We start from the raw sequence: 17,229 nt of genomic DNA, 5'->3' as shown, positions 1-17,229 counted from the left end.
CTTGTCCCTAGGGAAACTCTCTCTCCTCTCCCTGTAACCCTTAATTACCTTAATTATACCTTAATTATAATAACCCTTAATTATAGTATTTCATGTAGTAGTAGAGCTCCATGCCCCTGTCCATGTTAGCATGTCAACTGGTGTTGTCATCATTCAGGTTTAGGCAACCATATTGTTAAGAGTTCATAGGTGCAGCTTTCCTGTCATATAGGAATGACATTATTTACAGAAGATATCATTGTCTTTTGGCTCTTCCAAGCTTTCTGCTCCCTCTTCTGTACTGTTTTCTGGGGCTTAGGTATAGAGTTTGTTTTCTAGATGTATCAGGTAGGGCTGGGCACTCCACAGTCAGTGTTCTATGCATTTTGACCAGTGGTGGACTTCTGTGATAGTCACATTATGCTATAAGTCCCCATCTTCTTTTGATGAAGGATAAGAACAACATTTATCTGTAAAAATAAAGATAAATATTTAGAATGTATATGGAAATTATACTGTTTAGGAAAGTTGCAGTAGTGGGTTTTCCTCTAGGGTCCGTGACTAGCATGAATAATTGTTTATACTGCCAAGACTTAAGTGGATCTTAACTCCAATTGCCTGGCCATTGGCTAACCCTAAAGTATAAGTGCCATTACTACACCCTGTGGAATATCTCTTCATGCTGGCCATTGTTGTGGATCACAGGCTTTACAGCGGAGTAAGACTATTGATTGCTTTTCTCCCTTGACAGCTTGCATAGCACTGTCTAGTACTATAAGAACTAGTCTCCAGGGAAGAGGCTTCCAGGTCAGCTTGAGCTTCATTCCCCCAAGTTTCATGTCCAAAGTGTGTGGTATCCTCACCAATAGGGTCTGTCTTCAACTTCTGAGAGGTAACCAAGGGCAACTGCAATAGCCTGTGTAGATTAGGGAGTCTCTTGGACTTACTGACCAACAACCCAAAGACATGAAGCCAGGTTGAGGAAATTCTACCAATTATTTGGTTTCATGACTCTGCAAACTTCCTATTGCACAAGAAGTGACTTTTAGCTAATGAGTGACTCTTCTTGCTCGTTGCTTCTCCTGTATGCCAAGAACTTTGATGATGTGCATTATTTCAGAGGAGGATCTGGCCACTTATTTTTTTTTATTAACTTGAGTATTTCTTATATACATTTCGAGTGTTATTCCCTTTCCCGGTTTCTGGGCAAACATCCCCCTCCCCCCTCCCCTTCCTAGTGGGTGTTCCCCTCCCCATCCTCCCCCCATTGCCGCCCTCCCCCCAACAATCTAGTTCACTGGGGGTTCAGTCTTAGCAGGACCCAGGGCTTCCCCTTCCACTGGTGCTCTTACTAGGATATTCATTGCTACCTATGAGGTCAGAGTCCAGGGTCAGTCCATGTATAGTCTTTAGGTAGTGGCTTAGTCCCTGGAAGCTCTGGTTGCTTGGCATTGTTGTACATATGGGGGTCTCGAGCCCCTTCAAGCTCTTCCAGTTCTTTCTCTGATTCCTTCAACGGGGGTCCTATTCTCAGTTCAGTGGTTTGCTGCTGGCATTCGCCTCTGTGTTTGCTGTATTCTGGCTGTGTCTCTCAGGAGCGATCTACATCCGGCTCCTGTCGGTCTGCACTTCTTTGCTTCATCCATCTTGTCTAATTGAATGGCTGTATATGTATGGGCCACATGTGGGGCAGGCTCTGAATGGGTGTTCCTTCTGTGTCTGTTTTAATCTTTGCCTCTCTATTCCCTGCCAAGGGTATTCTTGTTCCCCTTTTAAAGAAGGCGTAAAACATTCACATTTTGATCATCCGTCTTGGGTTTCATTTGTTCTAGGCATCTAGGGTAATTCAAGCATTTGGGCTAATAGCCACTTATCAATGAGTGCATACCATGTGTTTTTCTGTGATTGGGTTACCTCACTCAGGATATTTTCCAGTTCCAACCATTTGCCTACGAATTTCATAAAGTCATTGTTTTTGATAGCTGAGTAATATTCCATTGTGTAGATGTACCACATTTTCTGTATCCATTCCTCTGTTGAAGGGCATCTGGGTTCTTTCCAGCTTCTGGCTATTATAAATAAGGCTGCGATGAACATAGTGGAGCACGTGTCTTTTTTATATGTTGGGGCATCTTTTGGGTATATGCCCAAGAGAGGTATAGCTGGATCCTCAGGCAGTTCAATGTCCAATTTTCTGGGATCTGGCCACTTATAACAAGAAATAAGTTCATTCACACCATAGTGTGTGCTTTAAAGGAAGTGATATTTACAGAACTTGTATCAGATGCAAGAATTTCTGTATTTTTTTATATTCCTTTTGTTTTTACTATCTTAACTAGAAGAAATGGGAACAGCTGTACCTGGAAAAACAGTTTCTTTTTCATTTTAATTTCTAAAAAAATTGTGCAGTATATTTTTGTCAAATTCTTTTCTCTCCCTTAACTCCTTCTAGATCTTTCTCATTCCCCTACCTACCCAACCTCATATACTTTTTATCTCTCAAACAAAAGAAAACAACAAAAGACAAAAAATGAAAACCAAAAGAGATAAACAATGGAAAGAAGGAAAAGAAAATCAGTAAGACAAAAAAAAAACCTACAACAACAATAACAACAAAAGCAAAAACCACACACACAAAATGGTTGTATTGACCCAACTACTCTGAGAATCAGGACTGCCCTGGGATGTGGTTGATATTTCCAGTGGCACTTCATTGGAGAAAACTAGTTTTCCCTTTCCCAGCAGGTATTAATTGCAAAAAGTTTCTTGTTTATGGGTAGGACTTTGTGTCTACATCCCCTTCCCGATGCTGGGGTTTGACCTGGTTTGAACCTGTGGAGGTCTTATGAGTGTTGTTATGTCTCTATGAGTTTGTTTGTGCATCAGCCTGAAAGATGCTATTTTGGGTCACCTATCATCTCTGACTCATAACTTTTCTGCCTCCTTTTCCATATAGATTTCTAAGCCGTGGGTGGAGGGAGTTGATAAAAAACAAAACAAACAAACAAAAACATTCCATTTAATGCTGAGCGTTTCAAACTTTCTAACACTCCATTCATTTTTACGTGTAGATCTCTCTGTTAATTACCAGCAGATGCAAGAAGAAGATCTCTGATGAGGGTTAAGCAAGGCACTGACCTATGGGTATAGAAAAATGTCATTTCATTGCTATGTTTCTTTAGCAGAATGAGAGTTTAGGTTTTCCTCTTGGCTCATGACCTATCTAGCCTTGGGTTCTTGGCCCCTTCAGCAGTGTCGGGTGTGAGTTTCCTCCCATAGAGTGTACCTTAAATCCACTTAAAAAAAATGGCTGACTACTCATATAACATTTGTGCCTGCCCCAGGATACCTTGCAGGCAAGTCTCAGAGTTTATATCTGAGTGATACTATTGGTTACTTTTGTCCTCTGGTAGTGTGCAAAGTACCTTCCAGTGCCATGAATGCTAGTCAGAAGGAGTGACAATTCTACTTAGGCTCCAGTTTGATTTCTCCATTTTTGATGACATAAATACATTGTGTCTTCACCAATAGGGTCTTCCCATTGGATTATGGAGAGTAAATAACAGCCTTGGTAATTGTCTGTGATGTTGGGGGGAGATGAGGCCTACGGGACCTCTTTGGCCAATGACTCAACAGGAAAATAGTTTGTTGCAAAAAGCCCAAGACAGCCCATTAACAAATTGTCCCCCACAGAAGGTGCAGATGTTAATAGGTATTAGTCATAAGTCCCTACTAACTAAGTTTTTGATAACCTCATACCTGAATACTTATTTATATCACTTACTCCCTCCTCAAACTCTTCCTCGCCCCTCTCTCCAAAATTCATGGTCTCTAATTATTATTATTTCTCACACACACACACACACACACACACACACACACACACACACACACATCCTACTGAGTCCATTTATTGTTGTTTATATGTTGTTTACATGTTGCTCATCTGTACATGAACATGATCACTTGGGGTTTCTCTCTGCAGGCACTGACTACCTAAAGCTTTTCATCTAGGGGTGGGACAATGTGGAATTCCCCTTGTCCACATTGGCATACCACCTGTCATTGTGATTATGCTGGTCTTATACAAGCAACCATACCATTGAAATTTCATGACTGTATTTCCCCAAGTGTGCCTAGAGGACACTATTTGGCAACAGGCATCCTGAACTTCTGGTTCTTGCAATCTTTCACCTCCTCTGTGGTGTTCCCTGATCCTCAGGTGCGTGGTCAGCAAGATCCTTTAACTGTTCTTCTCTCTAGACTGTGTATCTTTTTTTTTTGAGTTGTTTCAGTGTGTCTCCTCTCTGAACCTGAAACACCTACAGGGCTGACAGTCACAGCAGGAAGCTAAATTAATCCTTTACATCTACATCATTTGGAGCTTTGGTGACTATTTTTATAGCCTGTGGTAGAGCCAAGTGTGTATGTGGAGCAGACATTTGCTATGTATAGTGATGTGGAGTAGAAAAGTTAACTATTGCAAATCACACAGACTACAGAAAGCAGCCATCTGAGTGCAACTCTAATCATTTCTCAGGTGGATTCCATAACCTGCGTTGTCCCCTTAGCTCTAGTTTTATCATCTGGCCTGAATGAAGGATCTGGTACCATCCAGACCTCCCAGGACCTTGGTGGCAGTGTGAGATTTGAACATTATTATGGTTTTCTCTGCCTCGTGTTGTGGAACCTTCTGGAACTGCACATGTGATGGCAGGGGTGAGAATCCCCTAACCAGCTGTTCGAACGTGCTTTCCTTTCACCTCTCAGATCAGCCTTTCTCCTCTTAATATATTCCCAAAACAAAGACAATCATCAGTCATCAGGGCCATGTGGTCTGTCCACTGCGAGGTCCTTAGCTGGTCTCACGTTAGCCGATTTCTCTTGTGCTTGTGGAACTGCGTATGATAGTAGTGTCAGCCTCCGCATCTGTGAAGGTAATTCATGCTACAGCACCAGCTGGTTCCTGCAAAGGATTCAGTACAGAGAAGCTATTTCCATGTCAGCTCTGCAGCCTCCAAGCCTTCAAACCTGACAATGTCCTCTTGGTCCAGTTCCATGCTTCTCCAAATATATGTCATGTCCTCAGCATCTAAATTAGCTTTCATTCTTGACTTGTTAGCCTAGTTAGTGTCTGCTAAAGGATGCCTCCAATATACTTAGAGACAGTAGCTATGACAATAAACACCAATATGTCATTTGCTTTATTCTAAAGAAGACAGGGCAATGTTCTACGTTCATACCTTTGCCCACCCAGAACAGTCACTCTGCACTGTCTCACGGCACTTGCAAATGCCTCTGTTGTAGCATTCATTGCATTGTATTATACAATAATGATAAATTTTACCACAAAATAAAAATGTAAAGAACTGGCTTATGCACTCCTTAAAGGCAAGGACTGAGTCTTGTTCATTATTTGATTTTTAGTATGGATCTAAACATTAATCAAGTGAGAATAGCATTTTTTAGTGTAAATGTGATATTTTTACTATGGTATAGGTGGCATGTTCATGTCTTAACAATATAATCTACTGATACACAAGCTGTGACTCAACCTTAAAATAAGAAAAAAATTAACCTGAACTAGCTGTTGATATGTCTGTTAGTTGAAGAAAGTGTCTGCACTTCCTAACTTTCTCTACCCTGGGCATCAATGGTTAGTGGTCTCTCCTATTCTCCTTCCAGCAACACTGAAGGAACTAGTCTCACAGACAATGATCCGTTGGGCCCAGGAGAACCAAATCCAGGATGCAGAGCTGGTGAGGATGATGTTCAACCTCCTCCGGAGACAGTATGACAGCATCGGGGAGTTGCTACAGGCTCTGCGGAAGACCTACACCATCAGCCAGGCCTCTGTGAACGACACCATCAACCTGCTGGCTGCCCTGGGCCAGATTCGGTCCCTGCTTAGTGTCAGGATGGGGAGAGAAGAGGAGCTCCTCATGATCAACGGGCTAGGGTAGGCTCTCTCACCAAGTGCTGTTCTCTGGATAGAATTCTCTTCCCTCCTTGTGGTGGTACATCTTGTCCTATGTAGTATGAGGTACCAGACTGCCTGTTGTTCAAGGTGAATGAACATTGCCAAAAGAAATGAAGAGAATCCGTAGAAACTCTTGTGAAAATAGCCTAAGTTGGGCGATGGAAACAAATCCAAAGGAGATGACAATATAATTAATCTGAGATTGAAACAATTTGAGCTCTGGAGCCTTTGGCTGTCCCCTTGGGATTTCTGAGATAGTCCCAGCCAGCCCCGTTTTCTAGTTCTAAACTACAGAGTGATTTTGTTAGTTCTGTGAAACGCCTTAACTTACAACAATATCCCACAGGTCTGCCTCGCAAACCGTGTCGACGATTCATGGCAACGTAGGGGCCAGGAGGATTTCCTTTTATTACAGGAAAAAACATGCGGCAGAAAGGTTGCCTGGCCAATCCACGATTTTACATGATTAAAACCAAAAGCAACAGTTCTCTCACCATCCTTGAGCCGGCAAACTACAGAAGCATCACTAAGAACCAGGAAACTGTTTCAGATGAGTGTTAGGAAAGAAAGAATGTGTGTGTGTGTGTGTGTGTGTGTGTGTGTGTGCGCGCGCGCGCGCGCGCGTGCGTGCACATTCCCTAAATTAATTTGCAAGAAAGGAAAATTCTAATAGATATTAAGAGGGAGTAGAAATAGGAGAGAAATGGGCTGCAGAAATAGCCTCTCCCCCCTCCAGCCTAGTTCCAGGCAAAGGTTCCATTTCCAGGCTTTTGTTTGCCTAAGCTTCATTGTATGGATTTGTGTTGAGTAGATTAAAAGCTCGGTGGTTGTTATATGTTCGTGCCATTGCCTTTTGAAGTCTGGTATCCACAAACTCCATGGTATGGAATACAAAATGCCTTTAAAAGGGATACGCAGGCCTATCATTAAGAAACAGAATATAAAGAGACACGGGTGTAAGGGGAGAAAAGAAGTTCCTGGGTACACAAAGAAAGAGAGATCCAGAGATTTTGGTGGTCTTAGAATGTATTATAAGCAAAAGAAGGAGGATGAAGGGAGAATTGTTAAAATATCATTAAAATAAGCATTTTAGAGGGAAAACACAAACGCTTAGAAATATTCTGTGCTCTTTTGGGCCAGTTAAACAACAACAATTTCATATGTACTCCATGACCTAGTGCCTTCCTATTTTTCAGTCTATCACCTCAATGTGACTTCCTCCACACTCCGTTTGTGTCTCGTTCCTGAATCGTCACAACAAAAAAACAGCAGATACTGAACTCTCTCTCTCTCTCTCTCTCTCTCTCTCTCTCTCTCTCTCTCTCTCTCTCTCTCTCTCTCTCTCTCTGCTTTCTTAGGGACATAATGAACAACAAGGTGTTTTACCAGCATCCCAACCTTATGAGAGTCCTCGGCATGCATGAGACAGTGATGGAAGTGATGGTGAATGTGTTGGGTACAGAAAAGTCACAGGTAATGCTGTACTTAGCCAGAAATTGACTCTTGGGGTGGGAGTCCATAATAGACTTACTCTGTTATGTGTTGTCTGCTTTCTCCCTTGGATTACACAAAGATTTTTACAGTGCCAAAAGGGTCCAAGAAGCAGGGCAGTGCTGCTAACACGGGGTACCGCTGAGCATTTATACCAGTTTTCCTAAGACCAGAATTCTAGAGGCACAAACTATACAGGCTTTCTTTCTAACTCCCTTCGTGTCTTGTGCTGAGCTAACTCTCTTACCCAGGCCAGGACCACCTGCTTAGGCTTGTGGCTGCCCACAGTGGGTGGGGCCCTCCTACATCAATTAATAATGAAGGCAATCCTTCATAAACATGCCAATAGACCAACCGAATCTAAGCAGTTCTTCAACTGAAGTTTTCTTCATAGATGACTAGGCTGAGTCAGGGTGGCAGTTAAAGCTAACTGGGACAAGTGATCTTCAATGCAGACATCTCCAATACTGTCAAGCGGGAATATAAAGGAAGAACAGAATCAATCTCTCTCTCTCTCTCTCTCTCTCTCTCTCTCTCTCTCTCTCTCTCTCTTTCACTCTCTCTCTCTTTCTCTCTCTCTCTCTCTCTCTCTCTCTCTCTCTCTCTCTCTCTCTCTCTCTCAGTGGTTGAGGACACATACTTGGCAACATGTTCACAGAAACAGGGCCTATTGCCTTTCAGATGTTCTTAACTGTTGGAGGCACCCATGGCCCAGAGGACCCAAGCTTTAATGGACCAATGGTTCTTGATTTCTATGATCCCCCTACTCTGTTTCTGGTTTCACCTTTCAGAGTTCTGCTCACTCCAGCTGGAAACAACTGCAGTGTGGGGCAGGGTCATACACTTTCATGGGACATATAAGGAAATAGGTTATAACTGATGGATGTTTTCCTTTGAAGGGAAGATCTTGGGGCACGATAGTCAATTTCCAATATTTTCAGAAGCCTCGTTCTTAGGCATTCTGTGTTCTGTTCCTCCTACGAATGTCTTAGGGGGAAGAGGTGTAAGGAAAAACTTCATGTTCCAAACAGTTCATAGCTTCCGAGACTTCAACCTCAGATTCCTTTTTAAGATTCAACTGTTCATGAAGGCCGCGTGACAGGTTCGCCTGTCTAATACTTCTGTGTCTGCCCACAGATTGCCTTCCCAAAGATGGTTGCTAGCTGCTGCCGCTTCCTTTGCTATTTCTGTCGAATTAGCCGGCAAAATCAGAAGGCCATGTTTGAGCATCTGAGTTACCTGCTGGAGAACAGTAGTGTGGGCCTAGGTATGTGTGGCATGCATTATAGCGTCTACCTTAGACCCAGGCATTTATTTCACTCTTCCCCCTGACTACTTAGGAGAAAAAGGGAAAGACTCCACATGTACGCTGTGGTCCATGTAAGTGCAAAAGCAGTGCTGGCCTGTTCTAAAACCAAATGCATAAAAACAGTCTGTGCTCCCCCCTGTCTGCACAGGTATTGAAGCAGCTGCATTGGTGACTGAGTCACTGTCCCCTCTCAGGTCCAGCAGCCTGTGCTTTATAAAATGCTATCTGGAACTGAGGCTGTAATCTGAGGGCAACATCTCTCCCAGCCCACGCATCTGATCAGTGAGCAGAGCTCTTAGGACCAAGGCCATGCATCCAAGCTTGCGGCAGGATTCATTCCTGGCCCACCAGCCAACCAGCAAACACTGCCCTTAGCAGCATAGCAGACTGGCCAAGAGCAGCTATGGAAAAACAGCTTGATAATGGATGTGGACAAATAGTAGCTCATCACCACTGTGAGAAAAGCAACTCACGCTGTTGCCTGACTCGACCAAATGAACTGTGGAATACACAAACTTGAAATCTGAAATCTCAATTTGTTTTGTTTTTTGTTGTTGTTTCGTTTATCAAATGCAACCTCAGGCTATCTAAATCCGTCTCCTCTTCCTCTTCTTTCTCCTCTTCTTCCTTCTCCTTCTTATAAAATATCATTTGAAGTTTTTTTATAATTGTAGTCTAGGAGCTAAACAAACAAAAATAAATATCACAGACAACATTAGCACACTAATGTACGAATTCCTGCAGTTGTGGACTATTTTTAAACTCCAAGTGGTAACTCCAAGATTTTCAAAGTTATTTGAGCCCAGACAATGAGGGAACCTGTAAGTCTTTTGAGTTTTCACCAAATGGAGACCCCAAGAAGTTTTGTGTTGCAAAGGTTCTCGAAACAACGTAGTCCCAACTCATTCTATACAGTGATTTTGTGTTGATTAGTATACTCAACCTTAATGAGTGTGAAATTAAAGGAAAACAAATGGGGCTTCTCTAAAGCCCGAGCCCTCTGAAAACAGCAACACGGGCCAGGTTTTAGTGTATTTGCTGCCCTCTTGTGTCCATGTTTGTGCACTGCAATCTCAAATCAGACTAGGATAGCCTTAATACTCACTTTCTTTTTGCCTCCCCATCTTTCTTAGCATCCCCATCAATGAGGGGGTCCACCCCACTGGATGTGGCAGCCTCCTCTGTGATGGACAATAACGAATTAGCACTGGGCTTAGAAGAACCGGATCTTGAGAAGGTAACTAGTCATTGGGGAAACAACATGTTTTTCTCCTAACTGAATCGCAGCCACACGGGGAAAGCAAGCCAGTGTCTAGGTTTGTATTCAGATCCATTTCATACTGGTGAAAATGTGGTATAATATGAGAGCCTGGCGCTACTGTAGTCATGCATGATCCTGTATGAGCACAGATGGTACCACCACGGTCATACAGGATCATGTATGAGCAAAGGTAGCCAGCTTCTTAGACATGAGAGTGTGGGCATTTGTGTTCTTCAAAGGTGGAGGTCCATTCCGCCTGTCTACATGGAATATCCCTGGATGCCTGTGGTTCCTAAAGGAAATGTCTGTGTGACCTAACTCATGAATCCACATATGAAAGAAACCTGACAGGAAGGTGTGAACTCAATATGCTGCCCACTACTGGGATTCTGAATGCAGTTCCTGATAGTGGAGATGACCAAGCTGGTCTACCCAGGGTTAATAAAGGTGCAGGGCTCCCTGAGTTAGAATAAGCACTCTAGAAAGTTCTATGTTCTCGATACTGAGTATTGTATACATCTTTACTAGGGGTGTTGCTTTTGTGAATTAGTAAATTTATAATAAAGAAAACAACCATAGAGTGCTATAGTGAGACTTCAGTAAGTATCCGATCGGAAGTCTTTCCACCATGAATTATTTGCCTGACCGGATGGCTGATAAAATTAACCACCTGTGTACTAAATGTGAAGAACAACCTTGATGGGGTTGGAGGAGAGTAGTAGAGGTCAGAGGTCATCCACACTCTGTACGGTGAGCAGGTTTGAGAGCATAAGGGGAAAAAGCTGTCACTTAGAGAAAGCAATGACAGGGATGAATTGAGGTGTGGGCCCCCAAGACATGGTTATCCCAGAGAAGAGAGATGCTAAGTGACCCTGCCCCCAAGTTATTTCTGATTGGTAAAAAGCAGATGCCAACAGCCAATAGGTGGGCAGAAGAGACATAGGTGGGGTTTAGGCTTCATGGCCTTGGGGTCAGAAGAGGACCAGAAGGGGAATAAAACGTGCAGGAGGAGGAAAGAAGCCACCATGGATTAAGAGTCAAGAGAACATGGCCCTGATGGGTTACCCAACTGGAGTTAAGAGCAGCTCAGATGAAACATACTAAGTAACAACTTAGGGTATCACTCAAAAGTAGATTCTAATAACATAGAGGCCAGGCAGCTGCTTAAGGCTTATTGTAATATAAAGGCTGTGTGTCTTTTATCCAGGAACTCGATGACCAAGGGTAGGGTAGAAACCCTGGGTCAGGATTAAATAAGATGAGCAGAAGCTTGTGAGCTGTATTGTTGGGGAAACATGCCCTGAGTGTTTAGGGCTTAGCCAGGAAAGCCCACATCCAGCACAGTCAGAAAGTCAAACTTGGCAGAAGCACAGAGTACATGGGAGTGTGGTGAGAAAGGTGATGGGAATGGCCAGAGATTGGACTTTATTATAATTGAAGTTCACTCCTGTGACCCTCAGAACAAGTTTTATTGTTAATGGTGGCGGCAGCAGTAGTGATGGTGGTGGTGGTGGTGGTGGTGGTGGTGGTGGTGGTGGTGGTGGTGGTGGTGGTAGTGGTGGTATTGCTCAGAAGTTATGGAAAGGAAATGGAGATGTGGAGATTATGTCATGTCCTCAGTGCCACAAGGTAACTAAATTAGAGTTTAGCTCAAGAGGCCATGCTTGTTCTAATTATATTACTGTATCTCCCTAGAGAACCACAAGAAATAGAAACCACGAAGGGCTCCAGCAAGAGAGCAACACAGTATGTTGTATGGTTTAGAAGGCTCCAGTAAGGAAATTAACTGGATAGAAACAAGACCTGGGGCAAGAAAAATTGCCAAGAATTACCTTCAGTAATCCAAGCATGAGTGGGTGCTGACTTCGGTTAATATTGACACAGCAGATGTAGGAAGTGTTTGAATCCTGAAGACCCAGGGAAGACAAATAGCAACTATTAACCAAATATTGGGTTGGCTTTCTTTTTTTCTTTTTTTTCTTTTTTTTTTTTTTTTGGTTCTTTTTTTCGGAGCTGGGGACCGAACCCAGGGCCTTGCGCTTCCTAGGCAAGCGCTCTACCACTGAGCTAAATCCCCAACCCCTTGGGTTGGCTTTCTTGCAGACAAGCCCAACCCACAGCTTACAGGTCACACGCAGCCAAAGTGGGGTGTGAATGCAGTTCAACACAACACTTCATAAACTTACAATATGAGGACATTTTGTTTTGCATGCTTGTAAATTAATTGCAATGGTTCTTGAGGATATACTTTGTAAATAACTATGTCCTATTCTGATGTAAAATTAGACACTCCTATGAGTACAGGGCATGGCACAGAGGGGTTTTGGGGTTCCCAGATGTAAATGTCAACTGGGGATCTGGCTATACAGTACTTACAGCTCAGAAAGGTCTTCTGAGCTGCAAACAGAGATCATGGAGGGAGAACGAAGCCCTCTGGGTAGGTGAGATCCTTGCAGAAATGTGTCAGGGCCCTGAGGGCCACTACCACCTAAGGAAGTCACACACACACACACACACACACACACACACACACACACACACACACACACACACTCATCAACTAAACAACAGAAAGAACAGCCAAAGAGGAATGAGGAGACCTTAGGAAAACATCTGAGAAGCTGAGGTGAAAGTTTATTTTTAAAATCCATTGTCTTCTGTTCCTACCCAATAGTATAAGAAGGCTCAAAGAACTTGGGTTGAGAAGGCAGGGGATGGGGGACTGTCATCTTAGGATGAAACTATCTAGGCATCCATGCTCCATCTATTTTAAGTGCCACACAGATAAGAGGATAATGTTACCACTCATATGCCCCTGGCACAGCCATGGCGGAGATCTCTCGGCCGACTTGTAGATCCATGACTGTGAAGATGGGATGTCAATTACCCACTAATAATTTATTGAAGTTCTGTGTTACCACAGCTTCAGATGTATTTAACCAATAATAGGCAAGAGCTATCATCAATCAGGCAGAGTGCACGCCTGTGTGCGTGCCACTTATTTCTAACCGGGCACATTTACTTTGAGGTATAAGGGTATATTCATCTTCTGGGGCCTCTGTAATAAATGGCCACAGACAGGGTGACTTAAACACCAGACGTTAATTCTCTCAGTTCTCCAGCCTGGAAAGCCAAGACCAGGTGTTATCAGACTTAATTTCTTCTGAGGCCTCTTTTCCTGGTTTACAGATGGCTACCCTCTTGATGTGTCCTACAGGGCCTGTCTTCTGCATAAGCACCCTGCTGCAGCTTTGTACAGCTCTTTCTCCTTTTGATAAGGACGCCACCCTGGAAGCCCCCTTCCTACTTAGCATCTTCTTCACAGGTCTTACCTCCCATGATAACATTGTGATTTATTGGGGCTTAGAGTTTCCGTGTATGAAGTTAGGGTGACACAATTCAGCAGAGGAAATGTGAGTCGTTTGCTCTATTTTGTCCTTCGGGGTCTTTGCAATACCCAGGAAACGTTTTAAGTGATAATATTTTAGGAGAGGACAAAAATATAAGCAAAAACATTTTAATCATTTATCAAGTCAGTAGGCATTGCTACTGCGACTAATTAAATCCCTAATACATCAGTAAAGAAAAGCCAAAGTCAAGGAAAAGATCTTTATTTTAATTATTTTTTATGGTTGCCATATAAAGAAATGTGGTTTTTGTGGGATGTGTGCGTGCGTTTGTGTGTGTGTGTGTGTGTGTGTGTATGTGTGTGTGTGTATGTGTGTGTGTGATTGTACTTTGTTCCTTTTGTCCCCCTCTTGCTGGTCTCCTTCCTCTTCCCAAATAACCACCCCATACTGCTTTTAAGACATATATTCTATTACCTCTGTTCTTGTTCCCTCTTCTTCCTTCACACACACACACACACACACACACACACACACACACTCACACACTCACACACACACAAATGTACATAAATTTATATTTAAACCTACCTCCTACATATGCAAGAAAACATGTGGCATTTGTCTTTCTGAGTCTGTCATTTTTAACTTGACTTTATAATCTACTCAATAGGAGAAGGGTCGATTTACTGAGCTTTTCAAATATAAGTTTGTCAAGCCACTGATAGCAGAATAAAGCTAAAAGAAATCAGATGTGACTTAAAGTTAACTTTCAGCAGCTCTCACAACTGCAAGAGTAAATAAAATTAGTTCATTTCCCTAGGTCTCATAGACTTGTGATGAAGGGAACACCACTTATTGCCTACACACACACACACACACACACACACACACACACACACACACACACACACACTATGACACCCATGGATTGCTTACATAAGAACTGTTCCTGCACTAATGTGTTTACTTGTGATCTCAGCTCCTAGTGAAACCTACTTCAGCGAATGTTTTATAAAAAGGGTTCGTGAGGCTGCAACAAGGCAGTATTGTGTATTTTGAGTTCTGTACTTTTGAAAGGTTACTGTTTGATGAAGACGCTGAGCCATGAGTGGGATTGAACATGCTAGGAAATGGGACAGACGTGTGCTGAGAGGATCCATGGAGGAGACTGACGCTTACCTCCCTTTGCCATTGGTTTTGTTTGCAGAGCACAGTGCCACAGGTCTTGTTTGGAGCAGTTGGACAATTGCCTGAGTTTGATTTGAAGGATGAACAGTGAAGAGGGCTGTTAAGTCCTTTAGCATCTCATCTGTCCAGACAGGAGTCACATCTCTTAGAATTGCACAGAACTCCTGCCCACGGGCACTGATCTCAGGGGCCAGTGAAATGTTTTGTGCTTATGGCCCTGAAAACTCTGCCTCTTCTGCCTTCTATTGTCTTCTCCCCAACATTTTAGAAACAAAATGAAATCTGAGATTCTAGCAAAATGGTATTTATACTAATAAGAAAAAATTTGCTGAGTTTTGGGTACAATATATTATTATTTATTTATTTATGTATTTATTTATTACTACAAATTATAAATTTTATAAATTAATCACTTTTTACAACAGTAAATATATGACTCTTCGATAAAATATTAACTGAGTACCTAGTTATGGAAGACCCTAGGAATTACAAAATAGAGCAGATACCACTTCCGACTTTTATACCCCACTAATGTAGCATACTAAATTTCCTCTCCTCCCTGTATACATAAAATATCGAAGTCAAAAGCAGAGGAACAATTAAATTTTAAGCAATAGTCATTTGCTGGTCCCTGATTTCTGGTGAAAAGTAGGCAAAATCTGGAATCTTGTGAGATCACTGACTGAGATCTGTGCCTGGTAATCTAGAAGCAAACAGACCATTGCCAATCTAACCTGTTTCTTTCTGGCAATCACACCCTTAACATCTTGACTTTTGACTTTAAGTGGCTATTGTTGACTCAATGCTTGAGTCAGGACCACCCTCCCGCCCCCGACTACCCAAGTACCATTGTAAAGACCTTACATTACCAGGGTCCAGTGAACACAGCCCGTCTCGGTGCCATGGAGGGTTCTCTCATGCCACAGAGGGCTCTCTCGTTATCTCTTTATAAATGCTTAAAGGTTTACAAACTATTCGGACTTAAAAATAAATAATTAAATTTTTCAAAAAGCAAGACCTCATGTAGCACAAGGCTGCCTGCAAGCTCTCTGTGTACTTTGAACTCCCAATCCTTCTACCTAACCCTCCAGCATGCTTAGATTGTAGGAATATGCCAACCCAGAGCTTATGTCAACTTCCTCTAACTGGAGTTGGGGAAACCTAGAAACTGACGGTTTATTCTCACAGAGGTTACTCTTTGATTACTTGCAAGGAAATGTGGACTGCAGGCTCTGGTCCTAAATCTATGAATTATTTACCTCAAAGAAGTGGACGCTCTGTGATGACCTGGGCTCTTGGATTATCTCTTTTGCTAGAGAAAATGGGCCTAAGTTTTTTTTAAGTTTATAATTATTGGTCAGGGGGAATATTGGGGTTCTCTCTACCTTCTAGAGATAAGAAATTTCCAATTCTCAGACATGCAGCTCTCACAGTTGTCTTAGAGGAATTTTAGCATATCTCTTGGCTTTAAATGCATTGGGTTTTTCTATTTTTCTTGTGATAAGATGCACACTTTCCTGTTTTCAAGTGTACAGTTTGGACTCACGGAAGCCTTTTATAATGTTCTGCAACCAGTGCCACATTCACCTCCATAGCTCCTTCCATTTCATCAAACTAAGCCCTGCCTGTATCATGGTAACTCCTTGTTCCTCTCTCCCTGGAGCTCCTGGCAGCTGCCATTTTTCTTTCTGCCTATACGGTTTTACTGCCCTAGTGACCCGAGTTAAAGCCACACAGTATTTGCTCTCCATGGCTCACTTATCTCATTTAAGGATCTTTAAGGATCACCCATTACCTGGACCTGCTCTATAAGAAGCCCTTTCCTCTCGCCCAGTTATTCATTGAGACATGCTTAGCTTGCTTCTATATTTAACAAGTTAGGAACAATGCTGCTGTGAATTTGGATTATACAACTGTCTATCAAGGTGATCTGTAATTTTTGTATATAGGGCCAAGAATGAAATTACTGCATCTTATGGAAATTCTATTTTTGTATTATTTTCTTAAGAAGCAACTATCCTATTTTCTATGGTGTCTAGTTTCAATTCTTTTTACTGGTATTTGCTCAATGTGGTCCAAGTTTTCTCTACTTAAATGTATGTTCTTTTCATTTTATATTTATTTGGGTTTTTTTTTCAGTGTAACCGTCACCCTGCTGCATGTACATGGACACTCACTTTTGCACTATTCTTGGCAGGTTGTAACCTACTTGGCAGGTTGTGGTCTTCAGAGCTGCCCCATGCTTCTGGCCAAAGGATACCCTGACATCGGTTGGAACCCCATTGAAGGAGAGCGTTACCTGTCCTTCCTGAGGTTTGCCGTCTTCGTGAACAGTGAGTCCCATGTGCCCCCTGCCTCTCAGACCCAGGCTAAGATAACTATGGCTATATACACAAAAAGAGCACCCTTCACTTCTTCTGTCATTCAATAGAATAGATTCTAACTGTGGTTGGCAACTGGCAAGAGAACTCTCAAGAAAACAGGCCAGACAAGCATCAAGGGGAGAAACTAGTGACAGATCCGGCAAGAAGCTCACTGCGTGCATGGGCTTGGACTTGCCTTCTCTCTGTACCTCCTCTCCTCTCCTCTCCTCTCATTTTAGAGTTAATGAGCATGCGCCTCCAGGACTTTAGACTAGTCTATGAGTAGGGTGGGGTAGGGAGATGAATGA

The 17,229-nt window shown here is 42.6% G+C and overlaps 1 protein-coding gene across 14 annotated transcripts in view; it reads left to right on the top strand.

Moving 5' to 3' along the window:
- Ryr3 (ryanodine receptor 3) overlaps window positions 1-17,229 on the top strand; it is a 547,337-nt gene that overhangs the window by 375,332 nt on the left and 154,776 nt on the right. For all 14 annotated transcript variants that reach the window (XR_010064867.1, XR_010064868.1, XM_063284953.1 and 11 more), the window contains 5 exons: window positions 5,665-5,938; window positions 7,318-7,432; window positions 8,588-8,717; window positions 9,893-9,996; window positions 16,756-16,891. Coding sequence is in view for 12 of the 14 variants with exons in the window: in XM_063284953.1 (XP_063141023.1) it covers window positions 5,665-5,938; window positions 7,318-7,432; window positions 8,588-8,717; window positions 9,893-9,996; window positions 16,756-16,891 (759 nt within the window). In the remaining 2 variants the exon portion in view is untranslated. The remainder of the gene's footprint in view (window positions 1-5,664; window positions 5,939-7,317; window positions 7,433-8,587; window positions 8,718-9,892; window positions 9,997-16,755; window positions 16,892-17,229) is intronic.

The sequence above is a fragment of the Rattus norvegicus genome, chromosome 3, assembly GCF_036323735.1.
Source record: "Rattus norvegicus strain BN/NHsdMcwi chromosome 3, GRCr8, whole genome shotgun sequence".
NCBI classification, from domain to species: Eukaryota; Metazoa; Chordata; class Mammalia; order Rodentia; family Muridae; genus Rattus; species Rattus norvegicus.
Note: the sequence above shows the minus strand (reverse complement) of the source record. Positions and strands in the feature narration are given on the sequence as shown.